General features: G+C 38.7%; 1 protein-coding gene across 4 annotated transcripts; it reads left to right on the top strand.

Annotated features, from left to right (window-relative positions):
* The first annotated feature begins 1,769 nt into the window (after positions 1–1,769).
* CFLAR (CASP8 and FADD like apoptosis regulator) lies at positions 1,770–23,134 on the top strand. 4 transcript variants are annotated; one of them, XR_013957174.1, is made up of 11 exons: positions 5,591–5,905; positions 6,754–6,859; positions 7,785–7,920; positions 8,090–8,187; positions 9,207–9,258; positions 10,573–10,628; positions 11,726–11,804; positions 16,045–16,558; positions 17,023–17,419; positions 20,072–20,271; positions 22,163–23,134. XR_013957174.1 is itself a non-coding variant. In XM_080620658.1 (10 exons), the coding sequence occupies exons 2-10, from the start codon at positions 5,610–5,612 to the stop codon at positions 17,159–17,161; spliced, it is 1,476 nt and encodes a 491-aa protein (XP_080476784.1). In that variant the 5' UTR covers positions 1,770–1,831; positions 5,474–5,609; the 3' UTR covers positions 17,162–20,060. The 4 variants fall into 4 exon arrangements, 1 of the variants encoding a protein (XP_080476784.1); XM_080620658.1 differs by lacking the exons at positions 20,072–20,271; positions 22,163–23,134 and adding an exon at positions 1,770–1,831 and having other exon boundaries at positions 5,474–5,905; positions 17,023–20,060; XR_013957173.1 differs by lacking the exon at positions 20,072–20,271.
* Position 23,135: the final 1 nt, after the last annotated feature.

Raw genomic sequence — 23,135 nt, 5'->3', positions numbered from 1 at the left:
GTAATAAGCATATAAAATTTAGATAAATTAAGGAATAAGTGAAAAAGTAAACGAGAGTATATTGGTTGCTTAAGGAGAGGCTGTGTTAAATTGCTACATCATTCATTCAACCATTTATTCAGGTTGCCCAAAGAAGTGATAAATGCTCCATCCCTGGCAGTGCTCTAGGCCAAACTGGACAGAGCATTGGGTGACATGGTGTAGTGTGAGGTGTCCCTGCTCATGGCAGGGGTTTGGAACTGGATGATCTTGAGGTCCTTTCCAACCCAAACCATTCTATGATTTTGGGGAAAAACAAAACTAACCAACCAACCAAAAAAATCTTCCATAAGCCTGAAGCTATACCATCTACTTCTATTAGACTTTACAAGTCTTCAACATGTTTGTATAAAATAGATCCAAGGAGAAAGTGTACATATTGATTCACAGTATGTATCTTGTTTCCTTTTGAATCATCACCTATCCAATGCTACATCTTAATAGCAAGGATAGTGCGATACCCTTCAATGGCTAATATTAAAGTGAGCGCCTGATCACACAATTTCAGTAAGAATTCAGCTTTTTTTTTTTTTTTTCCCAGAACAAAAAGCAGTCACTTTGCATGTGACCAAATCCTAGTGTAGGTGATTACTTTCTGCCCATTTTCCCTGCAGTTCCAAGGACAGGGTTTGCACAAGTGTGCAATCCCCTAGTACTGTGATTCCACTGCTGTATTTTTAGCAGCAAATAAATAAATAAATAAAGTAAAATACTGTTTTGTAAATGCTTTCAAATCAATCCACTGAGGTGGAAGTTATCTATTATGAATCTAACTTCACCTCATAGGGGGGTGACATTTGTCTGTTTCAGCAGATAAAATAGCCCACGAGTTCAGATTTTAAGCCTTTGAGAGCAACTCCAGTCACAATACTACCATACCAGACGAAGTCACTTCATGCAAATTGCTGGTTTATACCAAGGGGCATCACAACACCCAGTTTACAGGGATACGGCATTACTTAAAATTTACTGAAGATATAAATAAATGGGAAGCACACAACTTTCCCGCACCTATACAGTATTATCCTCACTATCAAAAAACTCCGAACATGAGCAAAGTAAGCGCTTTCTTGTTTATGAACTCTCGCGAGAACACATATCCACTTACCGCAACTACTCGCTAGAAACGCTTCTGTCACTATCGATACCTACTGGAGCTGGTAAAAAAGCCCTTGTTTTCTCAGCTGTATAAACCGCCTAGTCTCATAAACGTCTGTATACACACTGAACTCACACCACACTACTGCCAAGCCGTTCTCCTCGCAGATACTCGGAAGCCATTTTCTGCGACTGTGAGACTGCGACACCGAAAGGCGCCGCGCTCGCGCGGGACGAGACGTCTCTCCTCCCAATCTTGTACTCCGCCGCCATATTAAGGCGGCGGGTTTGCCTTCTCTGACTTTTATATCCTGAGGTAGAATATAAATCAAAACCGAAAGCATAGTCCCTAACGGCCGGACTTACGGTGACATTCTAAGGGTTAGTGAACGTGGTTCGGCAGATGTATAATGATCGGCGGCTAAAGCCACTTCCCTTATCCCTTGGCGAGATCTCTGCCTTAAACAGCGCTGCTGTTTACGCTCAGAGGCGGCTCAGGCCTCTCCAACAGTCGGAAGAGGTACGAAACAAAAACTCTCCCTCTCGATGTGTAGACAAGCAAAACTTAAAACCATGCCTGGTGCTGGGGGAGCCTGTTGGTTGTTCTCCCGGCACCGCCCCCTGCTGCTTCTCCCTGTTCCCAATGCCGGACCTGCCCCAGCTGCGGTAGAAGAAACTTCCCTGGCGCGTCTGGGTGCGTTATACCTTCCCCTCTTGCTTTCCCTCACACTTAACATGCGCTCCCAATATAGCTATCCTAACACACTGTAGTTCGTAATCGGGTACTTCTTTCTAGTCCCCGTCCGCACCGGGAGCGGGCTTAACCGGGTGCGGAGAGACGGAGCCTGACCATTCTCGTGAGGCGACGCTGCTGGTTCGCCCCAGCCATTTTTTGTTGCGGAGCGGGTTCCCTCTCGCGTAATTTTTCCAAGTGTGATAGAAAGTTGCTTGGAACTCTTTTTTTTTCTTTCTTTTCTTTTATTTTTCTGTGAAAACACCCTACAGGAAAACAAGTTTTAGTTTGCATGGGGTCTTTTTTTGATGAGAAAGACTGGGGTGTTAAACTAGTGCGTCTCTAAATAGAGATCAGTGTGGTCACTACTTGTCTACGCTGAGATCAAAATATTTAAGCCTAATACAGAAATGAGAGAATTACTGCAGGATTTCCCTGTTTTCTTTAAGTATCTCGTAAGAAATTCGTTTATTGAGAAATTTGGAAGTTGTGGAGCATGCTCCAAAGAATTCACTACTTTGAAAAATGCCAGATGATACAAACTCAAAATGCAGTCATCTTTGCGTCCCTCCAGCACCTCTACCTCTTCAAATAAATCAGAAGGTTGGAAGCACAAGCTAGTGCCTCCTTTAACAAAGTGAGCTCTCGCTAGGGGCTTTCATGAGCTCATCTTGTTAAAACAAAGACAATTTCCAGATCGGAACTGCATCCACGAATGTTGTATCCTGTTTTTGGTGCTGAAGAACTATATGTGAAATTCTCAAAAAACATGCTGCCAAAATTACAGACTCATTGCAGACCATATTTAGAGTGTGAGATATTTCCCTGCTTCTCTTGGAAGGACCTTCCCTCTTAATACTTCTCTGGCTTGGATCATTGCATTGGTATTTGTGTATTGCGCAGCTTTTGTATTGCAGTCATGAAAACAGCCAACAGTAATACTGCTTAAGGCTTGTACTGCATACCAGTCTCCACTTGTTAATATCAGCAGGGAGTTACTGAAGCCTTGTGTGGTTTTGTGCGTGAAGCATTAGTGTGTTATTTCCTGCTCCTTGAGGAGGGAAGAGGAAATTTATCCCTAACTTTGGTTGTATTCTGTACGGCCTGGGAGCAGTGTGAAATAGTAAAAAAAAAAGGAGTACAATCAATTTTACTAGCTTCACAGAAGCAAATGGACATACCGATGTTTTTCTGCCTGTTTTAGTGTGGAACGGAAATGATTTGTGGTCTGAGGAGGAAATAGGCTTGTTTATATTCTCGGGTGTTTACCTTAAAAAGTTTCTTCTTGTGAGCGTTGTTTACAGTGTAATACCCAGGCTCAAAAACTAGTGCAGACTTAAAGTCTAATGCTTGTGACAAAGGTGATTTCTTGTACAGTATGTGAAAAATCAGTCAGCTTTAAAATCTTACATGTTGGAGAGTGTCATACATGTCAGGAAAGTCTGAAAGTTAACTAACCCAGAAGCTTGTATTTAAGTGCACTTTGGAACTATCGCATTGAGCTGTTTTTTCTCCAACGTCTTTTGTGGACAAGAGGACAGATGAGTCACCTCAGAGTCAGTGACTTCCTTACCAGAGACCCTAAGACTATTTCCTAGAAGAGCTCTTCCTCTGTGAAAATTTTGGGTGACAGTAAACTCTCCCCTCACCAGCCATTTTCCCTCAGTGTGCCAGCGGTTTTCCTGGTTCTTTGAATACAGGAGGAATAGAGATTTTGTTGTTGCTGCTCCATGTGTAGGCCTACCCTCATTCATACTCACATGATCTTGCAGTGTCCTTTTACAGTGGTGGTTTTATTAGACTTCAGGTATTCAGGATGATTGTGGATTTCATATAAATCAAGAATGTAAATGAGAATGTGTAGTACTTTAGGTTTCTTTTTTCAACCCTCTTCCTGCTCCATAAGCTTTACATTGAAATCTTTACTCGATACATGAAACATTGAACGAGAGGAAAATCCTGTGTGTTTTGCAGCAAATTACATGACATGAATACAGAGACTATTGGTACTTTTTTCTTTCCTCTTTACTCTCTGAGCAAAGTCAGGTGGATGTATAGAGTTACTTTTCATTTAAGCAGCATTGGAATTAAAAAAATAAAAGACTTGTAGATGAGTTTCATTCATCTTTACAGACACAGTATGTGACGTTGATTGTCACTTACAGAATGTGTAATGAAAGGCTGAAAATGCTTAAAAATGTTATCCAGGTGCTAGAATCTTTCAGTGTATTAGGCTTTAAAGTCAAATTGGTTTGGGGTTTTTTTACCTTTCGGAATGGTTTAAACAAAACTGTGCAGTATAGTGACTCAGCTGCTTGGAATGGCTAAGATTTGTCTTCATCTTGCTCATTTCATTTTTACCCATGTAGGTAGTGGGGATCAGAGAAGGTTAGATGGAATTTCCGTAGTTGGTGGCAGTGGAAATTGAGCATAGCACCCTCTTTATTATGTTAATCACAAGGGTGGGTTTTTTCCTAGGTTTGAATTTTAATTTCTGTTTTCAGTATGGTGAAACATGAATGTCACATGAAAAGCAGTCTGTGGCTTATCTGTACTTTCAGAGTTAGCTATTTTGTGTACATAAAGTTGATTTTTTTCTTTATGTGGCTCTTGAATCTTTTTGAACATGGAGGGGGGTGTGGGGAATCCTTAAAACCCTACTAATTAATTCAGATTGGAATCACTTTAAATGATGCTAATAAGTAAGAAAATCCACACATTCCTGAACTTACTCATTCTTTGTTAAAGTATTACGTATTAGATGGTTAATATTTCTTTTATTTTGACTTCATTTAAAGCAAAGCGTGTGCATGATCTGAAGGGGGCCTATAAGGATGCTGGGGAGGGACTCTTCACTAGGGACTGTAGTGACAGGACAAAGAGTAACGGGTTAAAACTTAAGCAGGGGAAGTTTAGACTGGATATAAGGAGGAAGTTCTTTACTGTCAGGGTGGTGAGGCACTGGAATGGGTTGCTCAGGGAAGTTGTGAATGCTCCATCCCTGGCAGTGTTCAAGGCTGGGTTGGACAGAGCCTTGGGTGACTTTGTTTAGTGCGAGGTGTTCCTGCCCATGGCTGAGGGGTTGGAACTAGATGAACTTAAGATTCTTTCCAACCCTAACTATTCTATGATTCTGTAATGGCAGTGGTTTGCCTACAATGTGTGGTTAAACTACCTCTTAGCTCCCAAAACTCTTCCTGAAAAATGCCTTGAGACTTTTAGGGAGAAAAGGTGGTAGTAGAGAGGTAGATGGTTGCTGAGAAGTCAGAGCTTTAGACTTAGATGACTGTGGAACTTGACTAATTTCCAGAAGCACTTGAAATATCACTCATCAGCAAGCTGATCATCTTTCACTTCCTATGGAATTTTCAGAGTTGTATTAAGGTTTTACTTTTAAAATAACTTCCTTTTCTTTTTCTTTCTGATTAGTATGACCAAATACTTTTTGTTCTGCAATGAACAGCTGGGAGAACCCCTAAAGAATAGGAGGCCTGTGTAGACTGTTGGTATTTTAGTTGTAAGTGAAATATATCAGCTAGGAGAGTTGAGTGTGAACTTGTGCTGCAGATCACTGATTTAGTACATTTTAACTCTCTTCCACAGAACTGCTTATGTAAAAATGAATCAAGTTAAGAATGAACACCAGAGATGTGCTGTGGTAGAGTGTGCTTCATGTCATGTTGGCTTTCTGTTTAAAAAAACAGTAGGCTGTCAATTTTAAAGGGACAGCAGCAAAGTGATGACCAGGTGCCAAGTGCCAGCTGCCCTTATTCACCAGATTGAACAAGAATTGGATGAAGAAGAAGAAGAGATGATGGTTTTCCTATGCCGAGACCTTGCTCCTGACTTGGCCAATGCTGACCTTAGAGAGCTTTTGGTGGCTTTGAGTGAGAGGGAGAAATTGTCTTTGCTTGGCTTGTCTGAGTTGTTGTATAGAGTTAAGAGGTTTGACTTGCTGAGGAGGATCTTGAAGACTGAGAAGGCAACAGTGGAAGCTGACCTTGCCAGAAGTCTCAGACTTGTCCCTGATTACAGGTACTATATCTATTTCAGATATCAAGTCTACTCTATTTTGTTCAAAATGTGTGTGGGTTGTTTTGGAGTTAGGGGGGGTGTACGTGTTTTCTTGTTTCTTTTTTTAAGTAGGTCTTGAAAGAAAAGCAGAAAAGGGCATTATATCTAGAGTTATAGTGAAAAGAATATGTCAAGTTTAGTCCCTAAAATAAGGCTTGGTAGCTTCTTTCAAGACATTGCATTAGAAGCGTCTATCTTTACGAAGTTTGTTTGTGTTAATAAAACCAGTGATATTTGTACGGTTCTAGATCACCAGATAGAAATGATGCTTTAGAGGAGCATCATTAGTTAGAGATACCTTCTTTTCTAGTTTGCTTTGGGCACATAGCCTTGTAGTACAGCTTTTCTCAGGGGACATGTCTCTTACTACATTTTACTCTATAGTTTTAAGAAGCTTAAATTAAGAAGCTCTAGTTATTTTCTTTGAGAGGCTTCAGGAAAAATTACATACACTCATAAGAAAGATTTTCCTGCATTAACTTCTCACTGAAATAAAACCCCTGTAGCTACTAGCTATAAAAGTTCAAAATGTGTTCTGTTGCCTCATGCTTTCACTTCATCCCTATTGAAATATTAAGAAGACTTGTGTTTTCCTGGCAGCAGCTTTTACAGAGTCAGTCTGAGTAATGGCAGGTGCTGATTAGCAAGAGGCAGGGATTTTAAAATTGAATCTTGGAGCAGGGCTGACTTTTTCCTGTTTAATTGGAAATAGTACGTTAAGATTGGAACATGGGAGATGTTGAGTAGTTGAGCAAGGGTGGGATCTTGCTGAAAGCTAATCCTTCAGAAATGTGTCAACTTTATTCCAGGGTACTAATGGTGGAGATTAATGAGAATCTGGAAAAAGAAGAAGTGGGTTCTCTTATTTTTCTACTCAGAGATTATGCACCTCGTATGAAAATGGCAAAAGATAAGGTACGTTTTTCTGGTGGTCTTCTCTAGGGCAAGAGAGACCAGCAGAGGAGAGGTTAAAGTAAAAAGAGAAGTAGCTATACAGCAAAGCGGTAGTGAGGCTGTGAGGAGCAGACAGAAGTCAGGAAGTGGAGGAGTAGTGGCTTCTGTTTCAATTTTTGGTTTTCAATTCAAGGAAAGATGCATGAGAAACAGAGGGAACAGTGAAGACTTGCTATAGTGAATATTGTTAGCATGAACCTTACATGCAGAAGGCATTAAAAAAAGTCTTTTTTTAGTGTTAGTGATCAGTTTATATAGTTTATATATGAAGGATCTCAAACCAATAATCATATGAAATGTATCTTGAATTACAAGGTCACTTTTTAGGTTCATGCTCTGCTTCACTTAGAAAAGAACAGTGTTATTTTAATTAGATCTTTTTTTGTACATTTGTGTTCTGAATATTTAAGTGCTCTGAGAAAGCAGAGATTCAGTAGAGAGGGTTCAGAAAACTTGACAACAGTGCATAGAAGACTGCGTATTTCTGTTTTCTTCCTTTGTGTTTTTTTTTTTCTTTTCCTTTTTCTCTCTTTATCCAAAGAAGAAGAGGTCCTGCAAATTCACCAAAGCTTTTCTTACCTCTTCTTTGTGGCATGTGAGGTCACATTACAAGGCATCTTTATAGCAAAGTAATGCAAACCCATTTCCTCAAAAAAAAATTTTTTTTTTTGAGAATATCACTTTGTAGCTTCCATTACTCTTATGGTAATACCAAGAATTCTTATACCTTCCAGATAATTTTCTTAGTGTTTCAGAAGGTAATGTCACTAGTTCTTGAATATACAACCTGTATGAACTCCACATGGTACTGTCTGGCTTGTTTTGTTATTTACTGATAGAGAACAAATTACTGATATGACAGTTTAGGTTTCTCTTGCTCTTCTAGAGTTTTCTAGCTCTTGTGATTGACCTGGAGAAACTAAATTTGGTAGCTCCTGATCAACTGGATCTGATAGAAAATTGTTTTCGAAGCATTCACAGGATAGACCTGATTAAGAAGATTCAGAAGTACAAACATGAAGGTAAGATCCTATTTTCCACTGGTTACTCTTGATAGCAAGGGTCAGATGTGTTCTTACTGAAGACAAAATTATGAGTTACAAGTCAGAGTATTTGCATGCTTCATGGATTTAGGTTTATAAAACAAGTTGATATATCATGGTGTATTTCTCTGTATGTTTCTGTTTTCAGCTGTAATATATTCTGCTCATTCGCAGCCAGTATATGTCAATGCGCTTCAGGCATCTCTCCCTAATCTCAGTCTGATTGATCCTCCTTATCATTCAGGGGTAAGTATACATAGACAGATTTTTCCTAAATAGGCATTGAAAGGGGATTCATCTCTGCAGAGGCTAAGGAATGAGAGATTGCTAGGAACAAAAATACTACTTATTTTATTTCTCTTATTCCTGTTACTTGCTGAGTTTAGGGTCTGATTTAAATCTTCTGACTAAAATAGGTCCCCTTTGAAGAGCTTCTGTGAATTTTTTCCTATTTGTTGGAGATGAAAAAAAATGCATCTTGAGAAAGTTTTTCTACTACTCTAGGGAGTGAAGTTTTGCTTTGACTGTTTTTTGCAGAACATATTACTCTTTGTACTTCTGGATTTTGCAGTAGTATTTTAACTTCTGAAGCTCAGGGAGAACTTTTCAGATTTTTTTTTCATTTGGTTTTAATCTGATTTTAAGAAATTTAATCTTGGTATGTGAAAAGTCATCAAATCCTGTTGCATGTAGTAGTCTTTATGTTTGAGTTAGGTCTGATATTGTGATAATGTGACCTTAGTTAAAGTATTTAGCCTTGCTAAATGAATTTGATGAGATTATTTCTGTAATGTGTTCAGTAAATATGTATATATAAAGCTCACATACAAAGACACCAGTGATGCAATCTGTCTTTGCTAACAAGGCCATAGCACCTTTGTTTTCCAGAGTACTTAATAGGAAAGAGTTTGCATTGGCTTTCCGTATTATGATAATATTGTTATTATTTTCTTTCTAATTCAGTGAAAGTTCCTCCTTGCTGCTCTATAGGAAACAAAATTCATATCTTCAGAGGGTGTTTTTTGTTTGTTTTCCTATGTTAGGGAACAAGCTTTTCCTCACTGTTCATGTCAAGCTGCTTTGTTTTTTTTTCTGAGGAGGAACGGTTTGGGGTTTTTTTACTTGTTATTTTGTAATTATAATTAGCTGATATATGTGAATCTAAAATATGTAATGTTTTTATTGAGGAAAAAAAAGTACTATTGTGTTATATTTTGGAACATTCTTGAACAAGAGAGGAAAATATACCTTTTTCTTCATTTTAGATCCAGAATGTGAACAAAGAAAAATCGAAAAATCGACAAAGTCTTATTCTGGGTAAGACCATTATATCTGAGGTTTGATAATCTAAAAAAGTCAAAAGATGAATTTAATTGTATCAATAGGACTGTTGTTTGATAGTTGTGGTTTTGTCTAATACAGTTGATAACACCAGCAGCAGAGAGTATTTGGGACCTCTGAAAACTGAGGTCCCAAATACTCAATACCCAAATACTCAAATACTGAAAATTTGCTCTTGCATTTGCTTTTGTTGTGGTTTAAGCCCAGCCGGTTAACTCAGAACCATGCAGCTGCTCTCTCATTCCCCCTTCTTTTTCTTCCTCCACTCCCAGAGGGATGGGGAGGAGAACTGAAAGAATGTAACTCCCACAGGTTGAGATAAGAACAGTCTGGTAACTACGGTATAACACAAACCCGCTGCTGCTGCCACCAATAATAATAATGATAAGGGAAATAACAAGGGGAGAGAACACAATTGCTCACCATCCACCAACTGATACCCAGCCCAACCCGAGCAGCCTTCTGGGTGACTCCCCCCAGTTTATATATTGGGCATGACATGCTGTGGTATGAAATACCCCTTGGGTAGTTTGGGTTAGGTGTCCTGTTTCTGCTTCCTCCCAGCTTCCCCTCCTCACTGGCAGAGCTTGAGACTGAGAAGGTTCTTGATCGAAGTAAACGTTACTTAGCAACAACTAAAAACATGGGTGTATTATCAGCATTGCTCTCAAGCTAAAGTCAAAACCACAGCACTGCGCCAGCTACTAAGAAGAAGAAAAATGATTGCTACTGCTGAACCCAGGACAGCTTTGCTTGTTGTGCCAGATCTTAAAACTTCATTTAAATTGTTGTGGGCTTCCACTTTCATAGCTTTTAAGCAGAATAAATAGTTTATTAGTAAAATCATGGAAGAGGTTGACTAGGCAACTCTGGAAGGTCATGTAGTACAGCTGTGCAATTGAAGTCTCAAGTAGGAACTTTCTGTGTCAATTCAGTGGTGAACTCTCCATCAGGCCGGCCAGGAAGTTGTGCAGTGAGTATCAGGTTCTTACCATCTGTGTTGTGTTCTTTATGGAAATGTAAAGTTCCTCTCAAATACGGTGATTTTTAGAAGAGCAGTTGGCTGAATTACCTCAGTGTAGGAAAGATTGTTTATTCTAGTTATAAGCAATATAGCATGCAATCCAAATAACAGAGGTGAAAATTTTGGGGTTTTCTTAACTTCAGTAGCATACATAGAAACTGAGAAGTCCAGATGAGCAAGAACTAGATAGGTTTCTCTTCAGCGGATCTGATGTCAAAGAAATGTCACTGGTTCCCACATACTGAGATTACTTACGTATGTTTCAGCTGCAGCAGAACCAGTCCACATGTCCATTCAGGAATCAGGACCAGCATCATATGAGGTATGTGCTTGTGCATATGTTTGCATGTAAATATAATAAAATCCTCAGCAGGTATTTACCTTAGTTTTCTTTCTGTTTTATTTTGAGATTTTCTTTTAATTGCCTGCAAATAGAACAATGTGTACACCCATATCTTCCTCAGCCTCAAACAGGTTCTGTGACTTGCTTTTGCAGGATATAGTTTTAATATAAAATATTTGCTGCTACTTCAGAAGCAGGAGTGTGCAAAATGCACGTACATATGATGTGCACTCAGAACTTGTGTATTTATTAGTGGAAGCTAAGTCAAAACTTGCTGGAAGTCAGACCTCTTGCCATCTGCATTAGAAATTGCAGAGCTTCTTTGCATGCAGTAAATTTTGTTCTTTATTCTCTCTCTGCCTGTTGCCCTCAAGGTGGAAGACAGACATGCTTTGGGTATTAATGATAAGAATGAATGACTGCTATTTCCACTACCTCCCCTGTAGGCCAGGAACCAGGGAATTACCTATAGCAATAGTATTGTAATTTTTAAAGGGAAAAGGTACTGTGGTATTGTCATTACAGATTATTTAGAAACAAGGAGGTTGTTCCACTAAATAAGGAAATAAATGTTTTTCTGATAAGCAGTGCTTGCTTGCACACCTGAAGAGCACAAAAGTTCTCTACATTTATTGTGTTGGCAGTATGAATCTTATAGTTCACATCTAAATAGCAGTTACAGTTAAAGAAATTAATTTGGATGTACTATAGAAGGGTCATTGCTGTCATAGTCCAGATCTTTAAAAAGTCTCTCCACTCCATATAGCTGCTTTTTTTAGCCTTTGTTTTAGGATCATTGTGGTAGTAAGATTTCGTAACACAAGGGTGCTAAAATTAAGCCTGTACTAGAAATGGGGGGTGGGGGGAGGGGAGGAGAACCGTTAGCCTATGTCTTCAGATTTTTTTATTGCTGTGTAGATAGGACATACTGCATGCCAATAGATAGACTTCTGCTAGCTACTCTGTGGAAAAACAACAATGTAATTGAATAGACCTGAGGCTGTGAAATGTGAGAGAAGAATCAAGTCTGTAAGTTGAGAGTGACATGCTAAGCACTTGTCCTTCACATTCCTCAGGTGTTTGATGATAAGTACAGAATGCAAAGTCAGCCTCTAGGAATATGCCTGATAATAGACTGTATTGGGAACAACGCAGGTAAGTCTGTGGAATCTGAAGTTTCTCATCTTCTTAATCTCAGAGAGCAATTTAGTATAAAAAGAATACGATGTATATTTGCCAGCCAGGCTAGAGTAATATTGTCCTAGTCAGCTAGTCTGTCGATTGTAGTAAGTCTTCTAAAGCAGAGTTGGAAGGCCCAACTTGAAGTTAAAGCAAACTATCCTAATTATTGCAGACAATGTTTGTTTGGTTTTTGGCACAGAATCTCTGAATGAAAGAACTTGTAAGGAAGATAGACTGAATTTTGAGAGGGAGAAAAAAGATGTTCAGAGACCAACAGAATAGTCAAGATGCACTCATACAGCAGGTTATTGGCAGAGATGGTAAAGGCAGCGTTTTCAGTCAGTTAATAAAACCAGAACTGTGGATTTGACATGTAATCATACTGGACATTACAGATTTTGAATAGCTGAAGGCACATGATTTATTATTAATAATGCACCTATGCTTCTGTCACATCTTGCACAGTTTAACTGAAAGTGTCACCACAGCTCTACAGGAATTTTCTTCCTTCCCTCTTGGTTTAGTTAAAAAACCCCAAACCAACCAACGCAAAACAAAACAAAAAATACCCCCCAGAAAAGCCAAACAATTTGCAGTAAAATTCAAGATAGTCAGCGCTATGGTTAAAATGTGGGTTTTTCCTGATCACCTTTATATAATCTAAAAAGTATATGTTTGCATAAGCAAAAAAGACTCACTCTCTAATCATTGTAAAATATGAGGCTAAAGTAAAAATTAAGAGAGTACCTGCTGTCAGTTCTGTAATAAGCTAGGAGATGTTGGGGAAGAAGAGGGTTTGTCGGTGTATCTTTTTCTCATAACTAATGGTCCAGCAGATAGGCCAACTTAAAATTATTGATGTAGTCTTTGAGGAGCTGTGTATACAGAGCATAGATACAGAAAGTAAAATTTTTATGTTTGATGATCGTAAATTACATAAAACAGTTTGTCATTAGGATGACAGGAATTTATTCATAATCCTGCAATTAATGAAAAAGAGGGATGGGGAAGACACTTCAGCCAGTTACATGCAACTGGGAAGCACCCTTGGCGTCTGATTTTGGTATGCCCTACCAAGTACATCAGTCACCTCTGGACAAAAACAAAAAAAGAAAAAGAACAAGGATGTAATTGCTGAATGCAAAAAATCTGAAACACTTCTTCACTTCTGTTGTCAACAGAAAAAAAGGCTGATTTTGGCCAATAGGAAACTAAAACAAAGATGGCCTGTTAAAGACTGAAAAACTTGGGGGCAGGAGAGCAGCTCTTGAGATCAAACATTCTGCTCTGTCCTGTTGCCTGCTTCTTTACTTTCCTGTTCTTCTCTCTGCTAAGGTAGCTTTAGAGAACAAACAACCCTTTTGATGCAAGAAAGATATACAGCCTTAATCTGAAAGGTAGCGCGATAGTCTGCTCCAGTACCAAAATAATTACTTATTACTTGTAATTCTGTTTCTTAAAAGCAAATGCAAAAAAGATTGCTAGGGAAATACAAGTGTGGGGAGTTAAACATGAGGTGTAGAAATAGTGTTTACAAAAAACCCTCTGTAAAGTTAATTGTCTCTAACAGCATATGAGCTTGTGCTGACCTGATTTATTGAACAAAAATGTTTTACTATGCCAGGTCTGATTTTTTTTTTTTTTTTTTTTTTTTTTTTTTTAAATGGAACAAAGTACAAAAGCAGGTAAGGTATGTACATTGGAGAAAACAGAAACCACTACATCAGTTCGTAGTCATGGATACATAAATTTAGACCTATTCTTCCTTAGAAGGCACAGATCTTTTGCACAGGCAGTATACTGTGCAGACCCCTTTGTCATGGTAACTGCTGCTAAATACAAAGATTGCTTAAAATAAAAATTAAAAAAACCCCACTGCGTATGATCTTCATGAGCTGGTACGGTCATTTCAGTACTTGTACAAGAACAGAAAGTGTAAGTGTAACAGAGGAAGTCTGCTGACTGGAGAGAACAAAAATAGATCATGTTTAGTTCTGGCATGTCGTATGCACTAGCAAATCATGGCTCTGCTGCTGTTGTGCCAAAAACCATCCAAAGCAAGTCTTAATGTGCCTCGGTCTCCATGCATTTTCTGCAGTGGATGCAGAAGCAGTTAAACCACTATATGTGTCAGATGTTTAATGTCACCAGTGCATCATCAGCATTTTAACATTATAGAAAGCAAGACTTTCACTTAAATAAATTACTGTGCTAGTGAAATTCAGGAGAGACAGGACATACGCCATTGCTTAAAGGAGCTTGTTAGAAAGGCATTCACTACTCTGTAGAGTTGTGCAACACTACTTCTGAAGTCTGAAAATAGAAGAGAAAGAGAAGTGGGCAGGGAGAACGTTGAGAATTCTATCTATGGTATGCATTAGAGTATGTAGCTATCCCAAGATTCAATCTGAGAAAATTGCAACAATAATAGATCCTGCATGTTCAAGGATTCCAGCAATTGAAAATGTTCAGTGTAAATAATGTAGTGTTCAATACATCCTGATAAAATTCAAATTGCAATGCTCCTTCTGTTTTGTAAATAGCTGCTTTTGACTTTTCCACTTGGAAGCCAGTTTTTACCCTTAGCTTGTAAACAGTCAAGAGGAGGAAACTATGAATTTTGTATGTAGAGTGGAAATGCTCCAAAGTCAGTTTAAGTTTGCTGGGAGATGGTTACTGTTGAAGAAATGAATGCTTTCTGATCTGAAGCTGCAGCATGCAGCTTTTATCGTGCCTTAAAGTAAAATTGCTGTATCCAGAGCTTACCATGGATAATTTCTGATTCATTGTTAAACAAAGGTATCAGCTCTAAGATTATTTGGTTTAATTTTTTTTTTATTGTGACACTTAGAGTGTGTCAGGAAAAGAGCTCTTGTTGCTGTAACTTTTTGCATATGTATTACTGCCCTCTAAAGGAGGAAGTGCTTCATCGAGTATATAACTGCTCAACAATATTAATACTGAATCTTCCACCTGAATTTTGAAGAGCATTTTTACTTGCCTAAAATAGAGGGGATTTTCCTTTCTAATTCCATATAAAAAAATCCAGATTTTTTTTAATTATTTAACAAAATTTAATCAAACCAACAGAACTATAATGAAACTCTCTAGTTCCAGTTTAGCACCTTGCTATAGTGTAGTTTGTATTTTGCTGAGGAAGGTTACAAGTTCTGTTCCTTGTTTTCACTATGGGCATGTGTGACAGTACAACTTCTGATCTGCTGCCAGTTACCTCTGAAATAGCCTCTGATAATTAGGGATTGTTAAACTTTTGAAGTCCAGGAACAGCCCAGCTTCCTGTGGCTGTAAGGCATTTTACATAAACATGGCACTTGATGTTTCTGATCGTATCAGAAACTCTGCATTGTTTATTCTGAATGTAACGATGCTACAGGTATCCTAGTAGTGTCCTGTGGTTCTCTGAACACTTAAAAAATGCCAGTGATTTTAACCATAATGTACCAGGTTTCACTCCCATATTAATAAACATCCAAAGTAGTTATTCAGAGCATAGCACATTTTCCTGCAGCACAAATACAGTTAAATCTTGATTTTGGCTATCTACAGTTTAATTTCTAATACATTTGAAAGGGTTCATTGTTCAGCTTTTTTTTTTTTTTTTTGTCCCTGAAAATGCCCTTCCTTTTAGTTCAGACTCCAGTGTCCATTCTCCACCTGGAACTCATCACTTAAAGTTCATTTTATATAATAGGAAGTATAACTGACTGCAGCAGGTTCCTTTTTGACTGATGAAAGAGAGTCTGTGCAGTTCTGTAGATCTATAGTAACCAGTCAGAGTAATTTTGATACATTAAAAGGTGAAACACACTTCCTATGTTACCCAAATCACTCCTTGTAATTTCTAGAATGTTGTGTGTGAAGCATTTTCTAATGTTTTCTCTTGTCTGATATTTTAAGTGCTAGGAACTTGGGATACTGGCTCTAAGTTAAAGCATGCAGGTGCCTGTGGAATTTGGAATAGATCACTTGCCAAATAATAGTGTCTTTGCCTTCACAAAATACATATACTAAAGACAACATGCATACAGCACTTTAAGTATGTAATGTAATCAACATCAAGTACTCTTGATTTTTAAATTATTTTTGGGAAATAAATTATTTGCAGTAGAGAAATACTATAAATACTGTAATTTGAGATACTTGGGATTGAGTCTTGATGTGCTGTGATGTAATTACATCTTGCGTTTTTCAGATATGTTGGAAAAGGCCTTTAGATGCTTAGGCTATGATGTTCATTGTCACAAATACTTAAATATGAAGAACACAAATCAAACACTGATTGAAGTTGCAAGGTTGCAGAAGCATAGAAACTGTGACAGCTTCATTTGCGTATTGGTCAGCCGTGGAAATTCTAAGAGCATCTTCTGTACGGACCATACTTTTTCTGGATTCCCTTTGGAACAAGTAAAGGTATACTTCAGAGCAGACTCCTGTCCTGAACTCGTAGGAAAACCAAAGCTTTTTTTTATTCAGAGCTACATTGTGCCAGACAATGAGCAAGAATGTACTAGTTTGTTGGAAGTAGATGGGAATAACGAGAACATCTTAGCTAATGCAGAAACCCCATGGCAAGTCACTATTCCCCAAGTAGCAGACATCTTTTGGAGTCACTGCAAGATGAATGTGTCTACACTAGAAAAATCTTCAAATTCATCCTCATATTATCTGCGTTGCCTGGCTGAGCTACTCTGCAGTCCTCATAAAAGGTAAATAAAAAAAGGAGGAAAAAACCAACCCTTTTCCTATGACAGCCTGCTGCCCTACAGAAAGAGAAACCTGAAGTTTCATTCTGTCTGATCCTGAAAAGTGTCATTTGTTATGCTGTGTCATAAAAGACAGGTATACCTGATCCTGGAACGATGGCACAGGAAGGTTTTAAAGGTATTTATGGCGTTAACATTTAGTACCTTTTTACAGACCCTAAAACCTTGTAATGAAATCATAGATCATCATATTAGCATAACCAATATCACAACAGTGATTTGGTTGTAACAGATTGTCTCCAAAATGCATTTTCAGCCTTGGGTTTTAGAGGTGTAACCTCTGCAATAAGGACTGACATTTGAAACTTTCTCCTTGCTGAGTCTGAAGTTGTGTTCTCACTTGTGGATTCTTAAATGATGTCTTGCTTCATTCTCTAATAGAAAGCTTCTACTTGTTGTTGCTGCAGGAAGCTGTCTATATTGGATATCCATACGGAACTGAACAGAAGAGTCTATGAATGGAATAAGACCGCTGACCCAAGCCAACAGTATTCACTTCTGCTCCAGCACACACTGAGGAAGAAACTTTTTCTTCCTGCCACTTAACTGCTGTTGGAAAAGATATCTCTGAGGTGGCTAATGAGAAACACTTCTGATCCAGACAGTCCTCACACATGTTCTTCTTTATGCATTGTTACTGCATGTATATCTAAAGTGCCTGTTGCTTCCAACCCCAGAGATTCAGAAGCATTTCAGTGTGTTAAGGCACTAGATTTATATTCTAATACAGAAGGTTCTTAAAGCTTGGATGAGAATGGTGGCTGTCATTTAGCACTGCCACAGATCTTTCAACATGTACAACAGGTAAACAGGTTGGAAAGAGCTCTAAACAGTAGACCTGTTGGTTTCCCAGGGTTTTATGTATTGTTTCATTGGTTCTTTTTTAGCATACCTATTAGCAGTGCACTGATCTAGATTCTTCTGTTGATGCTTAAAACAAATACAAGCCAGTGCAGGCTGCTGAAAAGCACTGGATACTTTCCCCAGCACCTAATAATGGAAAACACGTTGGGAAAGAATCCCTACCCAGCAATGCCAGTTCTTCATTAACAAGTTCTGACTTGCATGCATCCACAGACTAGAGTAACAGAAGGAGAAGAGAGATGGTCTTTTAAATAATTTGTATTCCATCTGCTTGCTGCATTAAAGGTGATTCACTCAGGACTACTGTCAGTACTATCCACAGCACACAAGGGTTCGGTTCTATGTTAATAAATGAGACGGTCTGCCATGTTGTGGGCCAACTATGTTTTTTGCTGATGCAGAAATGAGTTTACATGTGACAGGGCTTTACAGTAATCTACCACACAGTTAAAAAATGTGGCATTTTGGCAGGAATTTTGGAAGCTGAAACATGATTCACACTTGTTCACCAGGTATAGTTGTAAAAGTCCACTTTATCATATTTGAACCTGTGTTGTGTGCAGCCACTTGCTCTTATAAGTGAATTAAACACCACACCCTCACTGCTTTTGCTCATGAAAAAGGGTATGTCTTTATTAATTGATTCCTTTTATTTTTTTTTTTTCTTCTAAGTTGCTCTTGTTCTTCTGAAAAAGGCATGAGTGAAAACTATAAATACAGAATTTTTTCTCCAGTGGAGCAGATGCCTAACACAAGTTCAGTTAACCTGCTTGTTATGTAACAGTATAATCTCAATGAGCTGTATAAAAACTTAATTTCAGTGAATTTATGGCTTTCTCTTTCTTCCTAAAGTAGACCATTTGCCAACTTTTAATACTCCTAATGCAGTGTCTTGTCCAGGAAAAAAAATAAAGGCCTTGGCATGCCTTGCTTGGTTTCTTGTGTAGTCACACTGTACATCCTTCTGGCATGTGTTTCGTGCCACCAGAAAGAGGGTTTTGCTAATGCAGGATATACTAATTCCTTGAGCACATATACTGGAAAAAGATTCTTTTTTGCTAGTAGCTGCATTTAATTTGAGCAAAAAGCAAGTATGCTTTTGTATATATCTTCGCCAACAATACTTTTAATTGTAGACCAAGTCTATCAGGCAGCTAGCTTATTGATAGAATACATTGTATACTATCAGTATATGTCAGTATATTGAGAATAATTAGGAGTGCTTGGCCAGTAAATTTACTCCAATAACAGTGAATTTGTTTTTATTCTTCGATGTTATGTTGTACTTAGATGTTGGCTTTACATAGAATCATGTCAGTTTCATCAACTTTTTTTTTTGTAAACCATGTCTCTGAAGTTTCGTTCAGGAAAAAAAAAAAACAACCAACCCACAAATGTGTTTTCAAGTAGCCACTATAATTGAAATTAAAAATTTTTTTTATGTGGCGAAGAGTAGATACCAAAGTTTAAAAAGTGCTTAGGAGCCCTTCCTTATTATGCGATGTAGACCCAGATTAAGAGCATACAAGAAGGAGAAACCCACTGAACAGATTTTACCTTACAATCTTTTAACTGTCCACATAAAGTGTTACTATTAACATATATATTTATTTATATTAATTACTATTTTGTATTATATATGAAGTACGTATTGTTATGATTAAATATTCAGCTCTTTGTATTTTATTTGCATGTTAATTCTTGGAAGTTACATACACAGTTGTGAGGAAAAGAAATATGTGCGCAGTTTAGAAAAGTAACTCACCTGTATTGCAAGCCTTTGCATTCCATATTTTTCTTTTTCCACTTCGTAAGCTATAGTGACCTCTTTTAAAAAGTTTCTGTATACTTTTATTGCAGCTTTGAATTGGGAAATGTAGCCCAAAAATTCATGTTATCGATATGTTATTTGTGTAACTGAGATTTTATGTAGGCACAGGCATAGGAGGAAAAACAGAAAAGAATTTTTTGGAAAATTCAGACATTCTCTAAAAGCTTGTTCCCTATGAACATTAAAGCAAAAATACTAAATTCGATTTCATTATGGTTTAGGTGTGGAAATAAACACATCATAGTGGGGCAGGAAGAGGGGTCAGGTCTTTCTTCCATTCTACTGTTTTCTAAGAAAGGGCCCATTGAACTGGTCTTAAACTGGTGCCATCTTGCTTCTGGCTTTAAAAATACTTGTGTCTTAAAACTACGTTCGTATGTGTTCCGCACACTAAAGTAGAGAACTTACTGCATTGCATCAACAGAATGGTCTATATTATATATGATAGGTAATAAAAATAACATTCATTTCTAACCCTGAATATTTAATAACTCATTATCTTAGAATAAAGAACAAATTAATTTTGAAACTATACTTTGCTAATTTTTCCTGGAGTAAGAGAAGGATTATAAAATTACAGATTTGGACTCTTAGAAGTTACTTCCTGGAGTGGCTGGCAAATGAAGCTAATGGTGAAAGAAATATTTCTTGTGGTTGTAGAAATAAGATAGGATTCCTAGTTACCGTATGTATTAATGTGATGGTAATAAATGTGATGTCTTTCATAAATTAACTTCACTTCTTCCCATTTCCCTTACTAGCTTTTGCATATGGTGAGCACTTCTGCTGCCTTGTAGACAACCAAAAGCAGGGAGAATAGAACAAAGAGGAGGCAGAGAGATGAGGGAAAGAAATACAAACATTTCAACTGGGAACAAGAAGGGGAATGGCAGGGAGAACCAAGAGAAGAACAACTAGGGAAAAGAAGATCTGAAGAAGAAAACAAGAGATAAGGGAGAAAGTAAGAACAATAGAAGCTGTCCTTAAAGGATCTAATGATGTGGTGGGCTTTGTGGATTGGTGGTTTGGGGGTTTTTTGAGTATCACTAAATACAACTATTTACTTAAAATATTAACAACGGCATATATTCTGTTTCTGACAGTTTTGTGACTGTAGGTTTGGGGGTTATGAAGTTACGTGTTCTTCATCTTAGTGCATGACCCCTTCCTTAAGAAATTATGATGAGATGCTGTTTTGAAAACTGTAGAGGCTCCTGTAAATAACCCTTGCAGTGAAAAGGGGAGTCTCTGTGTTTGGCTGCTTGGGTTTGAAGTGGTCACAGCCTTCTTAATGACGAAAGAGTTGTGGGGACATGTCATGTATTGCACAGCATTCATGGATGTCAGATCCTCATTTTCTACGCTGATGTCTTGACCCTCATTGGATTTTTAAACCACAGTTTACTCATTCTGTGATCATTCCTCTAAGCAGTGTTTATTGCCTTGACACCTCTTTCAAGGGTAGTGTTTGGGTAGATTGATTCCCTGTACTTGCTGCATAGTGAAAAGTAATGTTGAAGTCAATATTTATTAACATACAGGAATTTTGTGATGCCAGTTGTCTCACTTCACCTGTAACTTTTTGTATATAACTTTTTATATTCCTCTGTACACATTGCTGCACTGTGCACCTAAAATTTGAGTATGTAGGGTGACCGGATGCAAGGCATAGGTTGCATCAAGTTGTATGTGTATTGTAGATAGAGTGGTTGAGTGGTATCAAAACTTACATTCAGTAGCCAAAGAAGAGGGGGGGGGAGAAATAATTCTGGATCCATCATGAGTTTAGGGTGCTAGCACAGGAACATAAGAAGTGACATGCTTGTGGTCACAGGCTACCAAAATGTCTAGTTTTCAGACATGTCAGTTGTTGAACAAGATAGAACAAGTCACTCTTCTGCTCCTGCATTGTCAGTGCTTGTAACAAGGCTGTCAAGAGTTGCTGCTCCATGGCACTAACTTTCACTTTTGCCTTCTGGTAGCTAAAGTAGAAATTTCTCGTACTTCTGCATGTGCTGTATATATATGGAAGAGAGAAAAGAGAATTGGCAGAATATAGATGATGGCTTTCAGTGGCTCAGAAGGTGAACCCATGAGGCAGGAGATTCTGTGGTGTTTTGCACCAGAATTAAGTTGCCTGATTTTTTTCAGCCGCCTGCATTGACCTGACTGAGCCATAAATCCAGTTTACTTTGTACTGATTGTTACACTGTGTCTTAGAATGGTTGCCAACTCATTATCCAGAAAAGAAGTTACTTTCAAGAGGAAGTTACAATGCTAACAGTTGTAGGAGGCGCATGCCATGTGTCTCATCTCCCTTTTCAGCTCTGCATAAGATGTGACTCCTGTTACAGAGACCTGAGTCAGAGAAGTTTTTTATAACAGTTTCTGAGAATTCTGATATCTAGAGTTTTAAATTTCTGACGTGCAGGATGATGTTGCTGAGAAGCACCACCATCTGTGCAGATGATCTGTATATGTGACTATGTTCCTTTTAAACTGCATCTCCTGTACTGAATTACTTGACAGCTTTTCTGTGGCTGTTTTGGAGAAATGTCTTTATTTCAGCTTCTGTATTAGAATTCTGAATTAGACATTGCAAGTCTTTTAGGAATTCTGGTTTTGTGGATTGTGCTTTTCTGGTTTTTGCCACATTTTAAAATCTGTTACTCTGAGAGTGTATTGTGTTTTGTAGAAGCATCATAAATGTGATTTGAATCAGTGCCATTACTAAAATATCATGATTTAGAAAAACTGGTGCTGTTACTACTAAATTATAAATGCTGTATTTCAAGCCGAGTTTCTGAAGAAAATTTCTGCATGCAGTCAGACTGGTTGTCCCTGTCTCCTAGGTCACAGAGCAACTCTTGAAATTCTTGGTCGACTCATCTTGTAGACCTCTACAGCTCGTTAAGTTTGGCTGTGAAGTTCTACAGCTCTACAAAAATGAGCTGACTGAATAAAGGCCAGCAAGCCTTTTGTTTTCAACAGACAACACGGCCATTGTTGGCGTGTTGGGCAGAAGCTCTTTGGTAAAAGCAAGGAGACTCCATTACTGTTCTGGCTCCACTGACCCGAAGGTATGGCGGGGTACAGATGACGCGGGAGATGGTGAAAGCTCCGAGGAGCCAGCTATACAGCGCTCCTCACCTTCCTCCTCCTCCCTTTACTCTGCAGCAGGGCTGTGGAGGGGACACACCCGCGTAAAAACAGCACTGAAGGCCTCTCATACACGCAGTACTCTCAAGCTGTCAGTGAAAAAAACTGCCAGAAACGAGGTTTTGTAGTGGTTTTTGTGGGGGGCTTTTTGTGCCACGTAGCCTGCTTTAAAATGGCTTGACGGCGAAAGCGAAAGCGTTGCTAGTTTCGTCCCGGAAGCGTTGTCCGTGGCTATTTGTCAGACTACCTGGCGACGTTCCTCGGCCGGGGGACGAGCAGGCAGCTCACAATCCCTGAGAGCGAGTGCTCCGAGGGTGCCGGCCGGTTTCTCCGTGAGCAGGAGAGAGGGAGGGAGAGTGATACCACTTAGCCGCTGCAGCGGTGTGTAACCCTCCGCGGACGCGCCCCCAACTCCTTTCCCAGATGGACGTTGTCCCACTTCCAGCCCCCTCCACCGAGATGCCGCCTCTGTCCTGCACAGCCCCGGGTTGGTAGCGCAGACAATCCTGGGTTCTGCAGAGCTCAGGGCCCCTCCATAGGGAGTGCCAGGATCATGACTCAGCGCTTCGGCATGTACCACCGACAGGCCGGGAAATAAGGAAGTGCTGAGCGCCGCCCCTCGAGTAGTTGCTGGGAGAAGGGACGGTGCCTGTCGAAATTCATGTA

The sequence above is a fragment of the Psittacula echo genome (genome assembly GCF_963264785.1).
Source record: "Psittacula echo genome assembly, chromosome: 6".
NCBI lineage: Eukaryota > Metazoa > Chordata > Aves > Psittaciformes > Psittacidae > Psittacula > Psittacula echo.
Note: the sequence above shows the minus strand (reverse complement) of the source record. Positions and strands in the feature narration are given on the sequence as shown.

Coding starts and splice junctions, on each gene's coding strand:
- CFLAR (XM_080620658.1), top strand. CDS start 5,610: ATGACCAGGTGCCAAGTGCCAGCTGCCCTTATTCACCAGATTGAACAA. Junction 7,921..8,089: donor TCAGAAGTACAAACATGAAG/GTAAGATCCTAT, acceptor TTCTGTTTTCAG/CTGTAATATATTCTGCTCAT. Junction 9,259..10,572: donor TCGACAAAGTCTTATTCTGG/GTAAGACCATTA, acceptor CGTATGTTTCAG/CTGCAGCAGAACCAGTCCAC.